Below are 21049 nucleotides of genomic sequence, written 5' to 3' on the forward strand. Positions count from 1 at the left end.
TGAAAATGTTCTTACTCTGAAAAAATGAAAACTATAACAGCCAGCAAATCTAAGGACTGGTAAGCTGCAATACATGACATCTTTGTTCTTGGGTTGAGATATGGTTTAACTCTGAAGGGAAGAGTTTGACTCCCCTGCACTACAGTGCTGGCATAATGGCCTAGAGATTGGATCTTCTGTGGCCTAAAGGTAGTGTAATTTGCTTGGTGGTGGCCTACAGTTAGTGTAATTTGCTTGGTTGTGGAGTACCTGTCACTTACATTGATAGTTGCATTACTGATGCCAATCTCCTTCTGCAGTTGCTTGTCCCATGACTGTCATGCTAATTCACTGTCTTTGAGTTGGCAACTAGTATGCCAGCTGGGCCTTTTAACCTCACTAACTTGCTCCATAACAGGGACATACACATTAGAGAGGCCAGAAGCTGGCCATAAAACATAATTTTCTTTAAAAATATTCATTTTCAGAACATTCGTCCAGATTTTTTAATGGTTAATGGGGGCAAATCAATGATCATTTTTGACAGTATGGACCAGAAAATTCAAAGGCTCAGAACGAAAAATGTTTCTCGTTTCTTATCTGAACGGATTAAATTCAAACCGTGAATGTGATGTCCATTTGGGGAAAAATCATACATATTGTGATGCATGTGTGCTTGGCACAAGAGAAACCTCTTTAATATCTGGGATTGCATTCAAGTAGCTAAGGAAATTTCAACGGAACTAGTTGATTCAGTGATCAAGATCACTGAATCACCGAAAGATTGAATGCTCTGACAAACGATCTTTCAGATTTTCAAACAAAATTCTACTAGTGTACGGCCAGCTATAGAATCTACTTGACAGCCACAGAACTATCGTTTTCACATGGTGATTGGGAAATACATCAGTTGTCTGTCAGGATAGGTTGCCTATAAGGTCAGATCGGTAATCATTGGCTAATTGTTTAAGGCACTCTCCATACAAAAGTGATATCTGTGCTGCATTGATGAATCCTCTGCCCTCTTAGACCTCTGAAGAACCCCTTTGATGTTTTGGGTGGCATTGCCCTTTAATAATTCGGTGGCCGGTATTAACCAGTTGCATCTCATATTTTGTGACCTAACTACATCAAATTGCTGAATGGTTGTTTTCTGTGGGTAATGCATTTCATTACTCAACAGCACAGTGTTTACTAATCCCTATCATTGGATTTATTCAATTATGTAATCATACAGTGCGAAGTGCAGTTACTGACAATAACCATGTTTATTGGTGAGGTTTTGGATCCTGTTTGGATGCAACAGCACGTGACTCATTTCCTTTTGTAGAGTCTATTGCAATATTGTTTTTCTTTATTTTTTTGCAGTTTACACGCATGGCATGTCACAAAACAATGTCCCTGGCGAGTTAGCTTATCATAGGGAAGAACTATTTTTATTATATACTGAATGTGATTTCCGGCTGTCTGACATGACACACTGACATGGAAGGAAGTAGCTGGTAGAAAACAAACGATTTTGGAGATAAATGGGCACAGGGTATTGTGTACTGGAGCCTAATGTATTTATTGAGAGTCTTTAATCAGGGAAAATTACAGCGATTTATCACTTGCCCTTTGCATGCTAAAGTATAATTTAAAGTTGGCAAGTATAATAATTTACAGTGGAATGTAGTTTCCATTAAACTATCCATATTGCTCTCATTAGGCAGAATTCATTGCAGAATCTGTGGGCTATATGCGGATCTAAGCTACGTTTATATATGAGATGAACCCTTGCAAGTATTTTGATCTGTTTTCCTCAAAACTAAAAGTTCTTACCGGTGTAATTAATGTGGAAGGGCAAACCAAAACAACCAATCAGATTTCAATTTACCTTTGTGCAGTGTGTGCGGCATACTTTGAGAGTGATGCCAGACCTTTCATTTCACCAAATTTGTTTCCATAACATTATATGTGCATTTTACATAGTTGTGTTATTTACCTATCTTGTAGACTCAGCAGACTCAAAGCTGTAATTAAGGTATTCTCCTTTGCTCCTCCCCAGTTGCTAGATAAACAGTTATGTGAGGGGAAGGAGGAGCTGGATCAACACATATAGTAAGTAGACACATTAAGAAGAAGGGGTGTGTAGCAGTTACAGGCCCCACTCCTGCCCCCAGAATGTGAAAATTACCGTATATACTCGAGTATAAGCTGAGATTTTCAGCCCATTTTTTTTGCTGAAAATTGCCCCCCTCGGAAGCCTTACCCTGCAAAGTGGTTTTCCATCAATCTAAGCACCAGCAGATGTCACTGGGGCAAGTTAACTGGATGTGATGTCATCAGCCCCAGCAGACTCAGAGCTGTTACTCAAGTGACACACTCTAGTATTCTCCTACTAGTCTCCTTCTTCGTCTAAACTTCTCCCACAGGAGCTATATATAAGGTTTTGAAAGGAGGGGTAGAGGAGCTAGGACAGCACAGAGGGTAATTAGACACTCCCATAAAAAGGAGAGGGCTATGGTGTGCAAGGAGGGAGGGGGCTGTGCTAGGGAATTCACTCTCTATGGAGTAGTCCTTTTCTAGCACGGTCAGAGACACAGTACAAGTGAATAAAAAGAAAAACACCTGACGCAAGCACTATATAATTTAAATACTTGATTTTTCTGTACCTGCAATTTTTGCTGGTGACTGGGTCTCTTTTTTTTTTTTTTTCTTTTTTTTTTAAATATATATCCTCTAATAGGATTACTACTTCAGACACTGAGCTTCTTGAAATTGAAAAGAAAATTCACTATTGCCTATAGAGAATGGCTCATTAGTACAGAGTCATTGGCAGCAACCTAAGCGAGGTCAAGCTGGATCTTAATGCACTTATTGACTCTCCCTTTAAAGCTGGCCATACGCCTAACATTTTTCTGGTTCAGCCCGATTTCCCCATCCACTCTAACCCCCCTCCCCCCACTGAGCTATTGTTTTCTCACAGCGCCGGCTGTGTACAATTTTCTTTGGATCTACCAACATCTATGTAGTATGAGGTCCTGTATGATTGGATATAAATGCATTGTATAGTTTAGGTAGGTTGTCATATTATATAGTTTTATTAAATCTTAAATTTATTGTAATGTGTATGGAGAGCTTTACTCCTACTTTGGGACCTCTTCCACCTTGATCATTTCTGTTCAACTAAATCCAAAACTTATCTATAACATGTGGTTTTGTTTCCCCTCAACGTTTTATAGCTTAGTGCGTACAATTCCCGAAACAGGATGTAATGGGCATGTCTTTCATTACCTAAAAGATCACAAACTCTCTTCAGTGAAATGCAGATGCATACCTTGATGCAGCTTCTCGAGCACCAAGGGAACCCCAAAGTCTAAGGCACTCAAATATCCAATTTTTAACTTTTGCAAAAAGAATTGGCTGCCTGACAGCCCTGTTTCACAAGTCCCTTTTGGCTCTTCAAGGCAGCGACAGTGTCCAGAGCTGCAGGAGAGGGCAAGCCAGCACTCAACTTTGGCAAAAGTTTTACAATTGCATATAGCAGTGCTCAGGTTCTTGGGTTCCTGGGTGCTTAAGGAGCTGTGTTAAGGTACGTGCTTGCATAATATTTATCATGAGTTTGGGGACTTTAAGGTATAAATGGTTTAAGGATTAATGTACACGGGCTTGCAATACAAAATGCAATATTGTTGATTTACCTAAGGAGTAGTCTGCTCACTTGGCGCATGAGCTTATGAAGATAAGGGGAGCCAGGTCCATTTCAGTCAACCAATTGTGTGTTGGCAAAATTCCTGTTTTTCTTAGCACATGATTGGGAATTCAGACCGAACACAGGTTGACTTTAGCACAGGTAACTTTATTTACTAGCATTCACTTGCAAAGGGAACATCCTCTTCTCATTCGGGGAATAAAACCTAATGACCTTGCATATGGCAAGAAAACCAAAGCAACCACTATTCTCAAGAAGACCATAACTGATCTTAATGTCCCCTGTACACTGGTCCTTGAAGTAGGGCTATAGAGCAGTGCTGTCCAATCCAGGAGCCTGCAAAAAAAAATTTTTGTTAGAAGTCGGCTCCGATGGTAACTAGTGAAAACCATAAAAGCTAGGTGCCAACTGTAATTTTTAAGGAGCATTGATGACCTGGCTCCTGGGATTTATCCAGCCCTGCTATAGAGGTTGTTCAAACTGGCCAAGTGTGGCTGTCAGGAAATGGAAACGTTTTAAGTCTAATGCAAATTGTAATAAGCTGATTCTTGTTTCTCTAAATGGGGTTTAAATGTATGCGCTGGATCCACTACGGTGTCATTCATCACTGTTCTGTGTTCTCTCACTGGAGTCAGAACTCCGCCTTTCATATCTGCAGTGGAAGAATTATTCCTTTAAATTCCACCGGCTGCCCACCCAAATGCTTATGCTCAACACAAGTAGCCTGTCGAGATGAGACTTGTAGATTCTTCTAAATCAAACGCAGAATTAACATTTTTGTTCTGCATGTGGCTGTTTAATGCGCAAATAACAATAACTTTTTTTTTTTTTTATTTACCAAGAGAACCTTTTTTTAATGCAGAAAATTAGTACATATGGTTATGATAGTTTTGTATCCAATACTGATGTATGAACTAAGGATATGTCTGTGCTTTTTGTCACCAATTCAATCGTAGAGGTCGGGACATTCTGTGCATGTTAAATATCGACCGCATTTATTGCTAATAGTGGCTGATCCTCTAGTTCTACAGAATGTTAGAAACTCCCCACACCAGTGACAGATCGCTGCTCATATAACATCAAAAGGCCTTTGGAGGTCCCATAATGGCTCCCAGGCGGATCTATTTATGGTTGTATACCTACATAGACTGGAGCTGCATACTCTTCCCACAGCTGATATCCATATGTTGAGTAATATCGTTTACAAGATAAAAGTAAATTCAATGCATATGACCTAAAACATACAATACACTTTAGTGGAGTCATTAGCATCTTCAACTTTTACAAGGACCCAAATGCAACGGAAAAACTAGATTGTTTGAACATCCCTGCTAAAATCCCCATACATATCTCTCATTGTCTAAAAAAATCTGTCTGACATTTTCTTTCTCTCTCCTTCCTTCCCCTTCTTGCTTTCTTTTGTTTTTCTTTCTTTTCTTATCTTCCTTTTCTGTATTTTCCTTCTCTTCCTTTCCTTATTTTCCTCTCTTCTCTTTATTGTCTTCCCTTTCCTTCCTTTCTTTTCCTCTCTTTTCGTTTCTTTCTTTTCCCTTTTCCTTTCATTTCTGCTTTCCTTTCTTTTGCCTCTTTTCTGCTTTCCTTTCCTCTTTTCTTCCTTCTCTCCCTTTTTTTCTCCCCAATTGTCACTCCCTCCTCATTCCCCTCTCCTTTTTTTTAAATAAAATATCTATTACACTTTATCTGACAAGCGGGGTACCTCTTGAATCGGACGTGCACCTGGAAATAATTGTTCTGCAGGCTCAAACGTGGAAAAATAATCTTTACTTTAGTTGAAAGTTTGGAGCTTATGACCGAACGGCGTCAAGTTGATCTTGCTTTACTCCAACATGCATTGCTTGAACACTTCATTTAGATGTAAAAATCACAGTCCTGGATCTGGTATAGAGTTAGCTTGGGGCTATACATTATGATAAGCTAGGAATTCTGGAACATTCCACTGACCTTGTACAAGAATGTCTTCAAGGTACCTCAGGTAACTCCGTAGATTTATCTGCAGAGTCAGCTAAATTATCAAACCATAAAGTTGGCTGTTCACATTGTGTACGTTTTATGGGTTTTTGTAAAGAGAAACCCCCAAAAAATGTGATTAACATTTTTTTCCTCCCCCATTAACATTTCCTCACTCAACTGTGTTCATGTGGGACAGTGTTGTCACTCTAGGACAGGAAGTATGATAGTATTATAAAATGCTCCTTTAGTCTATAGCTTGGAAGGAGGTGTTCTGTAGTTCCCAGATCTGGGCAGGGCTGATAATAGTGCAGAGCAACAGATACAACAAAACGCTTTGAATAGTCTATTTAATATACCTAAGGCTGCAGTTAACAATATTTGCGTGTAATTTGAGTTTTATCACGCACATTATAGTATGTTCAATCTGACGTTAATGCTAGTAACTATTGCATTAACCAGAATTCCCTCTTTAAATGGCAATCTGTTCTGGATGGAACCCAGAGTGCAATGGTTAGTGGGGAAATGCTCAAGCTAATGACATGAGCCATTTGAAAAGTTCAGTTGAGAGCTGACCTAAGCACACTGACAACTGACATTTATCACCAGAGGCATGCCTTGGATGTAGTGTACACTGCTTGTGCGCTAATAGGCAGAATGTAAATTAAAACATTACAGTAAACAAGATTTTTGTGTTTGATTTAAGAATAAGGGCACTTGCAGATTCTACCTTCCCCAGATGCATAATTATTGTTATTATACCGGATTTATATAGTGCCAACAGTTTGCGCAGCGCTTTACAATATAAGACATTACAGTTCTATTACCAAGATTCAACACTCACGGCCGCTGGATATTTACATCCTGCTCCACAAGTCCTCTCTCTCTCCTGATGGCACCTGGGCAATAGAATACCATAGAAGTCTATGGGGCTCATTTCCCAGCTAAGAGATGGAGGTAGACAAGCCCCATAGAGGTCTGTGAACCCCCACTGCACAGGCACAGCCATGAGAAAGCGGATTTGTTACACGGAATGTAAACCATCCCTGGTGGCTGAGGGGATAAGATTGAGGCAAGTATAAATCTGTGGAGGGAAAGGGTGGGAACTGTTAGGTCAGGGGAGGGCCAGGATGTGTACTTTGTTTTAAAGTGCACTTATCCTTGAAGGTTTTAATAATCATTGAACATTTCTAACAAGATTTCTTATTGGAAAAAGGTTAAATCTGTGGGTTTATTTCCACTTTAAGTCCTTGTGGTACTAATCTTGCACAAAACACTGCGCCTGGCTCCCACAGCAAGTGGTCACCTAACAATACTCGTCACGTTCGTCACGTGAGGATCACAATTTAGCAGTGCCACCAATGAATAATTGGAATTCCATTGCATTTGGTCATGTGCCAGGCTGCTGTGACTGCCTGGAATAGCTTTTCAACATTATGGTAAAGTATTTCCGGACATATATGTAAAATCACCTATTAGCTTTTTTAACGTGTTCCTTAAAAAACAAAAAAAATCTAATGTTTTTTTTTTCAATTTAGCCATTGTGTAACTACCTGCAATCTGTTGTAAACTAAGCTGCCACACTCCAGCATAAAGTTGACATTTTGCTTACGAAGGGATGGGCAGTAATGGAGATACATAGAGAAGATTGTCTGATAGAGATGGATCATTTGAACACTGAAAAACAGCTATATGACTAAAAGCAATTGAAACCATTGTGGGTGACCTGGTTGTGGCTTCAGGCAATGCTTACAATGTGGTTGATCTCTAAGTTGTGGAGAGCAGGTTACAAAATGAACATATTGCAGACAATTCCTAACTGAATTGTGTTGACTGTCTACAAATTTCTGCAGTATTTTCATAGCAACAAGCATGGCCGGTCCGTAGTTCAAAGCCACATGCATAAGGAGATGTTGCTACATTATCCATTTTCTTATATGAATAATATGTCCACTCTAGTGGAAGTTCCCGAGCTGAAGAGGGAGCACAATGGTATAAACCATTTATCACAGTACCTTGGTCTATGTGCTCCATTCATTCCTTCCTTTAGATGCCAAGCCCCATCGTCTTAGATTCACAAAGGGATTCTGAATGTGGTATATGTATCTAGCATCCATTTGTATAGTCAGTGAATTATGTTGGGTCTTCAAAGAGGATTTTCAACAGGAAGAGTTTTATGTATTTTGCATCACACCTAGCCCTATACTCTGCACCTGCTGAGCCTTAATTTATTGTCAGTAAATATCATCTTTTGCTAGAATACATACGGGAAGTGTTGACAGGGCAACTACAGCTGGAAAATACAATTAAATTGGTTTTCTACTTTTAAGAGTAGTAAATGTGCATGTACATCACATTATTTCTCAGGATGTATTGGGTGCTGTACCTGAATAAATGAGGCTACAATATTTCAATCCAAGGGCACACCTTTAGGGAAAAGATTTGTTTAATATGTATCGTTGTCCCTAATTGCAGACCTGTTTGGCCTGTAAATGTAAATCTGTCTTACTTTGAATCTTGGAGTACTGCATTACTTAACATTGGGTCACTGGCCTTCTCCAGTCAGACAGACTAGATTAACTGTACTCTTTCATTTAGAAGAAGTACAGACCCTAGTACAATGTATACATGGCTTATATAAATATGTAAAAGCTTTTGGTATAGTGTAAGCAAAAGTGCCTTCATTTTAAGGGTCTGTTACTGTAACATATATTTAAAGCAACTGGTTTAACGTCTGATGTCAGGAGTTTTATAGATATTAAAGACCACATAAAAAGCTTGCATGGAAATAATGTGCAAAAAAGGACACACATTCACCAGGGAATGCCATTTATGTTTTTAAAGCGGAGTGTATTTAATACAGGCAGCCTCCTTGTCATGGTCCCATTTTACATGGATTCCACGTAGTTGGTATATCTATGTAAATGTTTGGTACATTATACCCATCTGTGTCACAGTGTAGGAGCCCCTAATATGTACATGTTTTAGATGAACCAGTAACATTAAAAATCTATTTCTCAGGTTTGATATTCTAATAAAACATTTATTTTAAACATCCCCTTTTAAACCGGGAAACTACTAATACATGTGTCTCCCATATTATTCTTACATGTTAAATGGGAGATACCTGTATATGTGTATGAATACATCACTCATGAAAACGATCTTTCAAAAAGTGAAATCCTCTCACAGGAGCCCTTGGAACTTTTGGTGGGCAAACCCAAGCCATTCTACCTTTCATGGTAGAGACATGCTTTGTGGGGTAAAGAAAGTGCCCCACAGTGTGCCATGGTGCTTCCTAAAGAACAGTTTATTGGGACATGCTTTTGTGCGATTGTGGTACAAGTAGCTGTTTAATGCTCATTTTGTATCACTGACTGGAGGTTCCACTATGAGATTTGAATGGTTAAGTATCTCCCCTCGGTTCAAAATATCTTATTCGTAAAGGCCCAAGGGGCAGATGCCCCACAGCAGTTGCGGTCTCCTCAGCTTTCTATATGTTTAGGGGACTCCAATGGATTTATTTTTTTGACATAGTTTGGCTCTGCTACCACTGTTCTTGTGATTGTGGGTGTAACGCCTCACTCCTGCTACATTTTGCAATATATAAAATATTCAGCAGGATATAGAAGGCACCCCCCATAATGGCGAAGTATCGATATGTCCTGTTGCACTCCTTACAGGTTTATTATTTGGAATTGGTAAGATCAGACGGGTGCTTGAAGTGACACCAGTGGCACCATGAATGTCACATAGAGTCCAGAAACGTCACCAGCACACCATCACATAGAGTCCGGAAACATCATCAGCACGTGGTGTGTGCTGGTGACGTTTCTGGACTCTACCCCCCAAAATGGCTGTGAGAAGTCACCATTTCTCTGATATCCCTGAGGTATGTAAGGTAATGCGTTAGCTGATCAGACTACAAAATAACCCCGTCCATTTTGCTTTCCTTTTGTATATGTCTTTTAAAACATTCCAAACTTTCACATAAGAATTTTTGTGTTTTGTTGTAAGGAAATGGCTGTACTTGTGTGTTATGTAATTGTAATTGAAAATTGTAAAGTGTAAATGACAAAATGGAAATCGGTTTTGCGAAGTCATTTATGCATGACTGCTAAGTGTTTATACCAGAGGTTAGCAATGTAACTCGGCAGCATAGTGATGACATTTGGGATGTTAATATAGGAATATTCAAATGTAGAACCTCTGTTCCCTCTCATATTGTAAGCAGGTTCTGGAACATATTCATCATTATAGAAATGCATCATATATAAATGGCTTTTTGCCACACTAGATTACTTGTGCTCACTATTCTAAGAAATCTTATTGGTGAATGCCATGTTTACAAATGGCTAGAAATGGATTCCACATGTTTGGAAGCTTAGCTGCTGTTGTGCAATGGTTCCCTTGTAAAATTTATAATTAATGCTGCTTAACTCGTGATGGATGAAAAGCCATCGCTCCATTTAGATGTGAGGAAGTTCTGTGTTTGTGTATGTGCACCAACCTGTGATGGCTTTACTGGCTTCAACATCATTCCTCATCACCCTGTTTGTTTTGACCTGTAGGGAGAACGAAATAATAAAGATGATTATGTCCACTGTAATCAGCTGTGGGTAAGCTGGACTATGCCATAACGGCTTGACAATAGTGTTTTTAATTGGCTATGCGCTGTCATTTGCTTGATGCCGCTTGGAAGAGCTGGCACCAGTATTTGCTAGGACTATTGTTACTTCTCTCAAAATCATATCCGTCATTTGTTGGTGCCAGTAAACATTTTTGCTATCTGTATTTGAATAGACTCCTTTCAGATTCCTGAGGTTAAACACTATAAGGTTTCCCAACTCCAGTCTATGATTATTCCCCTTGGGAGTTTTTGGTATGTTACATTGTAAAGATAGATTTGTGCTATCAGGGCAAACTGTAGTTATGTAGGGGTGGACTGGAAAATTAAGAAACTTTTGTTATCCATTTATTTAATGGAAATGTTCTTGTTAAAGGGTCAGTCCACCCAAAAATTATGATTTAGGTAAAGCCTAATGGGCCAAGTCAGCCTCTGGCTTTTTAACGCATCTTGGATACTCTTATCAACAAGATCTCTCTGCCATAAGTACTGACTCTGTCCCTGTCCTCCTGGGAGTTTTGTTCTTGCCCACCTTTGTATGTACTAGTTCCCCATTTTGTATTCTCAGTATAAAGAAAAGCCCTGAAAATGGCCACAGCAGGTGTTAGGATGTCAAAACTAGAGATCTTACCAATAGAATTACAGAGAGAGATATAAAACTATAGAGTTTTGTCTAGCACCTACTAACAACTGACATTTCAGTTTTGGGTTGACTGACCATTTAAATACAGTATTGGAGAAAGGATGCATGGGCATGGCTTTTAAAATTATTTTAAGTCCATCCTTTTAAACCATGCCCATGAAGCATATTGCCCCCACGGCCAGTTAGCAACACTGCATTGTTAACCAATAAAAAACAAATCCTTTTCATGATTACCTCTTTTCATGCTTTGCTTCTGCCTCCGTCTTTAGGAACCTGTGTATGCTTCTGTTTACTCTCCTGCTATACCTGCTGCCTTTAAATGCCAGCATTTCCTTCCCATAAACCAGGTGAGAAAACAGTGTGCACCTTTAAACAGACCCTGCATGTGGCCATCAGGTCCTAGGTTCTTAATTCTAAGGTCCTATGACCCATACATATTTTTTGGTAATAAAATGGCATTTTACATTCAATATTTTAATATTAAATCATCTGAAAATATTGAAGCCTCGAACCTTCATACATATTTTTAATGTTTGTGCACAAACGCATACACACACACACACCTACCTTTCATTGTACAAAGTCCTGGTTAACCCTTCAGTACAGCTGCAGTTTAGGGGGGCTGAGCTTATATTCAGATGGCATGGGGGGAATTACCTAGGCTAACACTAATGGGAGTTGTGTATATACTGGCTTTGCTTATCTCCGAACTAATACTTTTTGCTTCTATGTGTTAATTTTGATGGCTTTCCTATTCATACATGTCACCATTACCAAGTATCCTTAACTTGCTAAATGTTCCACCGGTGATTGTGTTCTGTATGGTCCAAAGAAACCTCTTGTTAGTGGTTTGCGTTACACCTGAGCTCTAGCTAATGTCCTGAAGAGGCTGTTTGGTGTGCTATGGCTTTTCTATACTTCTGTCCTGTTTCTCGTTCTTTCCTTATTCTTCTGTATTTTCTTTCTTTACTTTCAAGGTCAGTAATAATAGCATGAGGGAGTCCAGTCCACTGATGTTTGCCGAGCGGCATCCTTGGCGATGGAAGGTGAATTCAGATATGCATAGTAGTGTTGGCACAATGAATGCATTCTTAAAAGTCTGCTCTGCCTTTGTAAGATATGTCTAATGCACATCAAAGTCAAGGTTTAAAAAGGTTGTTTTATTGCATCTTTATTGGACAATATGGTGGGAAATGTTTTCAGGGCAGAGGAGGACCCTTTATCCAGATGTTATAACTGAGCTGAACCAATGTTGCACACTAGTGTGTGATTGTGATGAAGTAAAGTACCCTTAAAACCTTGTTGTGCAGAGGACATTTTTTATGGAATTGGTTGGTGATGCCCAATGCTGTGGTATATTGCTGACCCATTATTAGAACTGAAAAAGTCCATTTGAATGTGAATACTACTAGCCTAGCAAGAAAAGGGTTTACAAACCGCCCCTAAGAACAAGTATTTGATGGGATAGCAAAACAAATGTCAAGGATAACTGTAAAGGGAGAACTGTGTGGAGAGTATGATTTACTCTTTCCAATAGTTTGAGCCGACGTGTAACACTGCAGCGTCACATGTCGGCTCTATAGCTCAAGAACTGAGCGATCAAAACTGCTGATCACTCAGCTCACGGTTTCTCCCTGCAGAGAGCAGTGACTGTCAGTCCCCACCCCCCAATTTCCCCCTCCTGCAGGGATTCCCCACTCTGTTCCACCAGCACTAATTGGAGAGACAGATGGGGAGGGGGTGGGCACTGCTGGCTCTGGCTATAGAGAGGTAGAGCCAATTATCAGGCAGCGGGGTGGATACCGACTGCAGTGCGGCTCTGCGCTGTCAGCATATAGCGGCTGTAGCCTGCTATTTGCTGAGTTTGGGTCACGGGAGTCTGTTACTCAATGGGCTCATGTGACCCGAAAAGAACTAAAGCCAAAAAACAGGTTTGGCTTTAGTTCTCTTTTAAGCAATACATCAGCTTTTACTCCGATAGTTGAACATTGAAGAACAGCTCTACGCTGATCATCTTTCCTCCCTCCCATCCTGTCAGTAGACTTCCAGTGTTAGATGACATTACTGCCCCTTTCATTCCCAGTGTGTGTGTGTGTGTGTACTGCTGCGCTGATTACATGAAGTTATTATAAGTGCAGATCCAGGCACATACACTAGCAGCTTTTAAAACCTACAGCTATACAGATATGTCCCATTGGAGATCTTTCCCTCTACTTCTTGTCCCATAGCCACTACAGGAAATCCCTTCAAAGTGAGGAGGGAAATCCCTAATTGTCACCATTGGAAAATTTCCCATCTATTCCGGTGCCAAGTCAAAATTTAGGATTTGTTTCCACTCTCTGTAATAATGGTCACCACTCTGTTCAGAACTAAATATAGTTTTGACTCTAGTTCTACTTTAAGATTGGTATTGGAAGGACGCACTGTATGCTCATAGATACAGTGTACATATATGTACAGAATGTGTGAAAATATACTTTTGTCAGATAGTGTGACACAGCGGTAAGTTGTGGTATCAAAAGTTTTAGACAAAGTAGAATGTAGTTTGGGTATAAATGTGTATAAAGATTATTATACATTGAGCCTATCCTCTGATCCTTTTGTGTATCGGTTTAGTAAACCAATTTTACAACATCCTTCTAAATTAGTTTAATGCTTCCCTGCTTATTGTTTACATACTGCCGGCCCTGTTCCAAGCCAACTGTGGGATCCCTCTGTCCTTAATTCACTTAGTCTAATCCCGTTTGAAGTGTGTTTGGCACAGGTAGTCCGCTAATGTCAGTTGGAACAGATCCTGGACATCACAGATTAGACCCCTTCCATCTGCCTTGTAGAGACAGACTAAAGCAAAAAAAGGTCAAACGCCATGTGTCTAGACTGCCCTGGATTGGGCTCAACTCCATCTGTGCTCGGCCATCTTCCTGGGAATATAAGCTCGTCGATGAAGAGTCTGAGGTTACCCCCACTACTTGAGCACATTAAAAAATATTTTTTAGATCCTGCATTATGTACAAGCCTGCTTTGTGTAATGACAAGGAAGTTCCCACCCTTTCATCCTGTTTTGCAGGGGCCGCTGGCTGCTGAGCACTGACAGCTTGAATAGCCCCATGGAAGTTGATGCTTATGTCCTTGGTTCAGACCTACTCTTCAATGTCTTGCTTAAGAGTTGCAACATATATCAATTTAAAGCCCAACACTGGGCACAAGAAAAAAAATTACCCTTTAATGACACACACACACACACACACACACACACACACACACGGGTTAAATGCTAGTAAAGTCTAGGGCAGGGGTAGGGAAACACTGACCCTCCAGCTCTGGCGCAACTACAAATCCCATAAGGCATTGCAAGTTTCTGACTGCTACAAGCATAGCTTCCAGATGCAACTGCATGATGGTATTATACTTTGCCTGCCCACATGAGATTACATTTTTTTTTTGAAAACCTAGAGCTGCAATGATCAGTAACAGTTGAATACAGCAGCACTGTGTACCAACCAATCAGAAATGAACATTCATTTGTCTTCCGTGAGTGAATCTCTGGATCACTGTACGTTGCACCTTTCCTCTGTGTTATTAGGTAGTCATGGATGTTTATGAATACAGCAGATTTTAATGGACTAACCCCTTCATGTTTCGCTGACAGGCTGTGGTTCTGTTCATTCCCTTAACTAATCCCTGGAGTATTAATACTCTACTCGGGGTCATTTATCATTCCAGATGTTCTCAGAAATAATGAGTGAAAGACTGGCTTGGGATGTTTCAGCTAATATCGAAAGTGTTTAGTTTCTAGACAATGAGACATCAGAGCTGCACATTTTTTCCTTATTTATAATGTTACTGAAATAATAGACAACCTTTTACATGCGTGTGTAATTATGACTCTTAAATTTTCCTTCATTCCGCTGTGGCCAGCCTACCCAAAACTGATGTTTCACTATCGGGTAGATTCCAGTCCGTTGCATCACCTGCTTCTTATATCTCTCTTGTAACCCAGTGGTTCCAAGATCTGCCTACTAGCCAGAGTCATTGAAAGGGAATTTTACTGTCTAGCAAAAATATTTATTTTACTTAAAGCTAAACTCTAGGGTGATATAAAAGACACCATTTAATGAAGTTCTGCAATGAGGAAGCCACAGGCTTGATTCCCAGAGGCAAAAGCACGGTGGAATTTATAGTTTCACTGCAGCTGGAGTGCCAAGGTTGCTTACCCCTGTATTATTATATCCTTAAACTTATTTTTTTTACAACCTCTAGCAGTCCCTGTACTGCAGAGCTAAGACAGGAAGAGAAAGAAACTCCACAAGGAGCCAGTCTGTTCATGGAGACATGACAGCCTGGGCTCCAAGGAAGTGGGTTGAAGGATGCTTTACGCCTGGATTCAAACGTTTTTGCAAGGGACCGCTCCGGATTTGAGGCGAGTATTGCAGCAATAGGTGTTTTTTGTTTTTTAATCTGCTAATAAGCTATGTATTTCTATTTTTGTCGAGTTCTGCTTTCAAAACCACGTAGTAGAAAAGTCACCTGCATTCTAATGAGCATTTCATTCAATGTTCTTTATTGAGAAAATAATTGTTACATCGTATCGGAACCGTATAGGGACCTTCAAGCAAACGTTTGCCTGAAGAAGGGACCTATACGGTTTCCGAAACATTGCTATACGATGTGACAATTCTGTGAAAATTGACTGACATTCTCATTGGAGTGCGAGTGACTTTTCTACTACGCGATACTGATCTGCAGAGGCATCTGCTGTCATCTCAGACCCACCCATTATCTTGGGTTATGTCCAGTCAGGAGTGCAATGGGATCTACTTGAACTGCTTTAACTACCTCCCGGCCAGCCGCTGTGTATACACGGCCTGCCGTGAGCTTTTTGGATGCAACTGGGCGTGTATACACGTCCTGTTACATCCGCCCGCTCGGGAGCGCCGTGCGGCGCGCGCGAAATCCCCGCTATTTGAAAAGAGGCAGCGATGCCCGTTAATATACAAGCGATCCGCCGGCTATAGAGCCGGCGGATCGCTTGTATGAAGCCCCGAGACGTGATCCTATCTCTACACATTGTTTGACACACTATGGTACATTTCTATGCCTCATTTGATGTATGTACAGAGTTTTCCTTTTCTTAGGGACCCAGTGCTAAAACACCAGCATGGCCTTACACAATTGAGGTTATATTTTATCCCTCCCCCTGTCCAAAAACTGAAAACCATCTACCTGCTCTGGACATATATTCTCTGGGTTTAGGACATCAAACTTGCAATGTACATGATCTTGTGAATGGCTGCCGACATTGGAACAGAGATCTAAAAGTAGTTTTAATATATAAACTGTTACTTCATCAGACAGATGAAACCAGACCAGTATGGGTGCAGACTCCCTTTCGCTTCCTATATTCACCCCATTGTGCATAGATTACAAGCATGCCGAATATTCAATACTCAGGCTGCATAAGCTCTTCTGCAGTAGATCTTAGATGCTTTCAAACAGTTTCCTATAAAGTGACACAGATGTTCTTTTTTCTGAAGTAGAATACCAAGGATGCTTTCATCATGTTGTGGTTATCATCTCCTTATGTCAGAAGGTGCCTTACAGTGTAATTGACAGCATGGGAGCGTCTGCATTTGTCTGCTTAGTACACGGTCAGCAGCATTATATGTCTACTGTGTTGGATACAATTCTACACCTGTCTACTTATATTAAACCTGTCCAAAAAGAAGCATGCAAGGCTGCTTTTGCTGGCTGCTTCCAATATAATGCTATATGTATATATAAGTGAATTGTTATATGGTTTTAGGTGCTTCTAAGTTGCTTTTGATTTGCCTTTGAGCCACTCAAGCAGTGGCTTTGAGCTGCTTCCGAGTTGCTCTCGCATTCACCTTGACTTGTTTGGGGGACGAAAAGTGTTGTCAAATGCTGAAGATTCAATAGCACGTTTTAGCTCTTTAAGAGAGCAAGGGCTGGGGCAGATATGTAGACAGGCAGGCCATATTTACAAGTTTTTATTCCAGGGAAAGTTTTTTTTTAACTGGCCAAGGAGCTTTGTGTAAAATGTTTTGGCCTTGCAAAATACAACCATTGTTTCTGATACAGAGAAGGAAAACAGACAGGGGTTCATCACTGGATGAGATCAGAATAAAACAATTATGCTAAAATATATATCTTTAAGCAACAATCAAGTTTTTTTCACAACTTTTTAAGAGAACAGTTGTCAGCTGACTTCTTTAAGGCAGCATGTGGTCCTAAATATATCAGTAAATATAGGAGGGGCAAATGTTTTCTTTTGTCAAAAAAAGCTTTTAAAGCATCCCATTTTTGGTTTTAAAAAAATGTTCTGGATATAGCAGTTTTCTTTGGTTGAAGGCCTTTAGCTCTAATAGATTAAATGACTGTAGTATTTGTCTTTTAAAGCAAAGAGTGACTTCTGCAAGTGGGCTGCACATGAGCATTGAAGAAAGGAAGCAGCAGATCACAGTAAGAGAAGAGGCCTGGAAGTCCAAAGGTTTAGGTGCTGCCAATGACTCGACCCAGTTCTCTGTTGCTGGCCGCATGGTTAAAAAAGGTGTGTGTCCCAAATCTGTTGATATAGATAGATATGATATAAAAGTTTTTTCACTGTACCTATGTTTCCTATAAAATGCTGTTTGTGGTAATAATTTGTGTATATTTACATATATATATATATATATTCCATCTAGGCTTGGCTTCACCTACAGTTCTAACGCCTGTCGCATCACCTTTGGCTCTTAAACCAAAATCTACAAATGCTGTTTCCAAACCGACCGAAGGTACGTCAAATTTTTGGTGCCGTTGTGATCGGGTTTAAAAATTGTAGCCTTGAACTCTCCATGTGCCCTCTACGATTGGGTGCTGCAAAATCATTTTAACAGGTGCCTGCAGTCCGCTTCCCAGGCAATCCAGAAGGCTTCCTGGCTATGCTACCGGAAGTACCGGTATCGACGAGTACTGAAATATAAGTATCGATACTCGTACTCGGTACCGAAAAACTGGTATCGGTGCATCCCTAGTGTTAACATATGTGCATTACCGCAGCACACCCCAGCAGTTTGGTGTGAACCGAGCCTTAGGCCCAGTTCACACCAGAGCATTGCAGTAACACTTGTGAGATGAACTTGCATTGCATTAAGCAGCCACCCACTAATCAGCTGGCAAAGAACTGCAACACACTAAAACTGGACATGCAGCCTTTATTTTTTTTTCAACACATCTCTGTATTGTGATGTGCAGACCATGAGACGGCTATATACATGTATTCTCACCTGCCATTGTAGTCAATGCTAAATGCTTACAATTGCTCATCCTTGTGAATGCACATATCTGCTTTTAAGAGTTCTCAAAGCCCAGAAACCATGATATACCCCTAAACGCTTGACGATTATAGGTAGAATGCTACTAGACACCTTTTAAACCATCATGTACCTGGTATTTCCTATCTGAATGGGCCCTAAAGAGTTCATACAATTACAGCTGTGTTTAGTTTATAAACTGTGAAAATAAAGACAAATGTTGCACATTAAAGCATTAAAGATTTGTATTGTGTATAGTAGAAGATGTGAGCGTTCTATTCAGTTTTGCTGTTTCTGCATCCAGCTGATAAGTTTTGGCTCTTGTCTACGCTCCTGTTACCACACACCATGGGTTTTTTTGGCTCTTGTCTACGCTCCTGTTACCACACACCATGGGTTTTTTGGCTAGACTTGTTTTGCTTGCTGTAACTCTTTCCTAATGACCTAGCTCCATCTGGAGTCCAGAGGTAGAAATGGTCTCCTTACTAATGGTTTTCTGGGATAGAAAACAGAGGCATTTAGAATGAAGATAATCGATATCTTATGATCTCTGCATTATAATGCACAAAAGCTGCTTGGCTATATATGTGATCAGGGAAAGCTTAACTTAAATAGTTATCAGTGTGTGCTAACTTTGTAGTTATAGACACACATTTCCATATTCAACATTGCTCTACTTCCTGCTTAGTGGATGTGTTTTACTGACCCTTGCTCTCATTTCTAGTTTGTTTGCTCTAATTTACAGAATAAGCCACATAAAGTCTATTTTCAGTCATCTTAGTAGTTCAGGAGGATCATAAATATATGTACAACCCAGTAGATGGAGATTATAGCAATATGTATGTAAAATTCTGTAATGGAATCGAGAAAAAGTGTTTAAAATAGATGTGTGTAAAGATGTAATAAAAGGATCACAAAAAAAAATTTTATTTAAATTTTAGTCCCCGTTCACACCAGGGCCTTTCGGTCGCACAGATTTTTCCTCGCTGAACCGCCTAAATGAACAATCCCATACATTTCCATGAGGACCATTCATGCAAGCGTGCGGATCCACGTGATCTGAAACACCTTGCAACCAAAATGCTCCCTGAGCTACTTTTTAATTGCATTCCATCGAGGAAACGCGATTAAAAATGCTGAAATGCTGCCACCCTGGTGTGAATGAGGCCTTACAGTGATGAGACGTTTACTTGATGCAATGCACTGTAGTTTCCCTTCAAAACAGACCTAAACTGAAAAAGTAGATTACAGGTTTCATGATATGATGAAACTGTAATTGCAGATTCTAAAAGTTTACCTAAAAACCTGCTTCCCTCCACTACTTGGTGATGTCAAGGCAATTGGCAAGTCAAGTGAAATATGCTTTGGCATTGGTTATGTGACCAGGCATAGGATGGGTGCCAAATTACGTTCTTTTGGTAAGGTAAACAATTGAAGTAATTGGGTAACATTGGATTGCGGAGATCAGCGTACGTTATTTTTTTCAGCTTGGGTCAAGGCTTAGGTGGATAAATGCTTTGCTCCATTTCGGGTTTGTAGAAGAAAGGGATCATAGCTATAGCCTGAAATTCTACTTTCCTTTCTCTAGAAATTGAAGCCAGACCTGACCTGCATCTGGAGTCTGATAGGAAGTTAGATAAACTAGAATCCTTTTTGGGCAGGCTACACAACAAAGGTAAGTGGTGTTGGAGAAAAGTGGATGGAATGTACTGTGCATTAATATTACATATACAGTTCTTGCTGAATCAACCAAAACCCATAGCAAAGGAAGTGTCTTCTACCAAAAATCAGTCTAGCTATATTTAATTGTGGGGGAAATAAGGGTTGTATTGAAAGGCTGTACATGGAGATGGTGCTGCCCTAGGTCCATTTAGGTGATGAAGCTTTTTTTTTTTTTTAACTGGCCCTTCTACATTGTCCCCAACTTTGGTACATAATAAAACCCAGAATATTATATTTGGTGCAGCTGTAAATGCATGCTGATAAACCCTTCATAGAGGAAGACTGGCATTACAATACCAGAGAGTAGTACATACCTTATAGTCAATGCTAGTTTATGATCGTTGGTACCTTGACACTGTTGAATGTAAATCAGACTCTGTTGCATCTCAACAGTAGGTATAGAAACACTGCATAGTAAGCTGAAGCTATATAGGATTCTGTATAGAAGTCCAGCTTGGCTGTATCCCCTGCTTAGCATCCCCACTGGTCTCTTATTTTCTCTTTTGTTTGTTAATCCTCCCTGTATCTGCTCTATTTGCACTAATTTGTATATATCTCATCAGTTGGAGGTCTGCAGGACTCAACACTTAAGGTCACCAGTAAAACTGTGAAAGAAGTGATGAAGTTGGATGATGAGGAGACATTCTCTAGGTTCTACCGTCCAATCGAGATCCCCTCCAGTCCAGTGGACTTTCACTTTGATGATGACTTTGATTTCCTGTTTAATTCTGAGGAACCAAAGTGAGTAGTAATCCTTATTAATGTTAAATTGTGTTCTCCGTTCAGTATAATGCACTAAGAACAACTAAGGCAAGGAGCAGCAAGTCATAGCAACCAATCAGCTCCCCCCTTTTCTGGAAAAAGTGAAACATCATGATTGCTTACTATGGAATATTCAGCTTTGTAGTTGAGCATGGCTTCCTCTACAGAGCTGTACATGTGCGGACGGTCCCCTGTGGACAGCCAGATTGCTAGAGGACTCGTTCATACCATGTCTGGACCAGATCCAGACCAGAACGGTTTTTGTCCGCAACTGAAATGCATCCCAATGTATTCATATGGTATTTCTGGGCTCTGTTTACACCAGTGCAGTCCGTTCTGGT

The 21049-nt window shown here is 40.1% G+C and overlaps 1 protein-coding gene across 1 annotated transcript in view; it reads left to right on the plus strand.

Moving 5' to 3' along the window:
• Positions 1-21049, plus strand: part of SVIL (supervillin) — a 126505-nt gene that overhangs the window by 77728 nt on the left and 27728 nt on the right. The window contains exons 18-23 of the mRNA XM_018563437.1: positions 11181-11258; positions 11889-11957; positions 17329-17479; positions 17616-17705; positions 19813-19899; positions 20510-20687. Coding sequence (XP_018418939.1) covers positions 11181-11258; positions 11889-11957; positions 17329-17479; positions 17616-17705; positions 19813-19899; positions 20510-20687 — 653 coding nt within the window. The remainder of the gene's footprint in view (positions 1-11180; positions 11259-11888; positions 11958-17328; positions 17480-17615; positions 17706-19812; positions 19900-20509; positions 20688-21049) is intronic.

This window comes from Nanorana parkeri, unplaced genomic scaffold, assembly GCF_000935625.1.
Source record: "Nanorana parkeri isolate BGI_ZX_2015 unplaced genomic scaffold, ASM93562v1 scaffold664, whole genome shotgun sequence".
NCBI lineage: Eukaryota > Metazoa > Chordata > Amphibia > Anura > Dicroglossidae > Nanorana > Nanorana parkeri.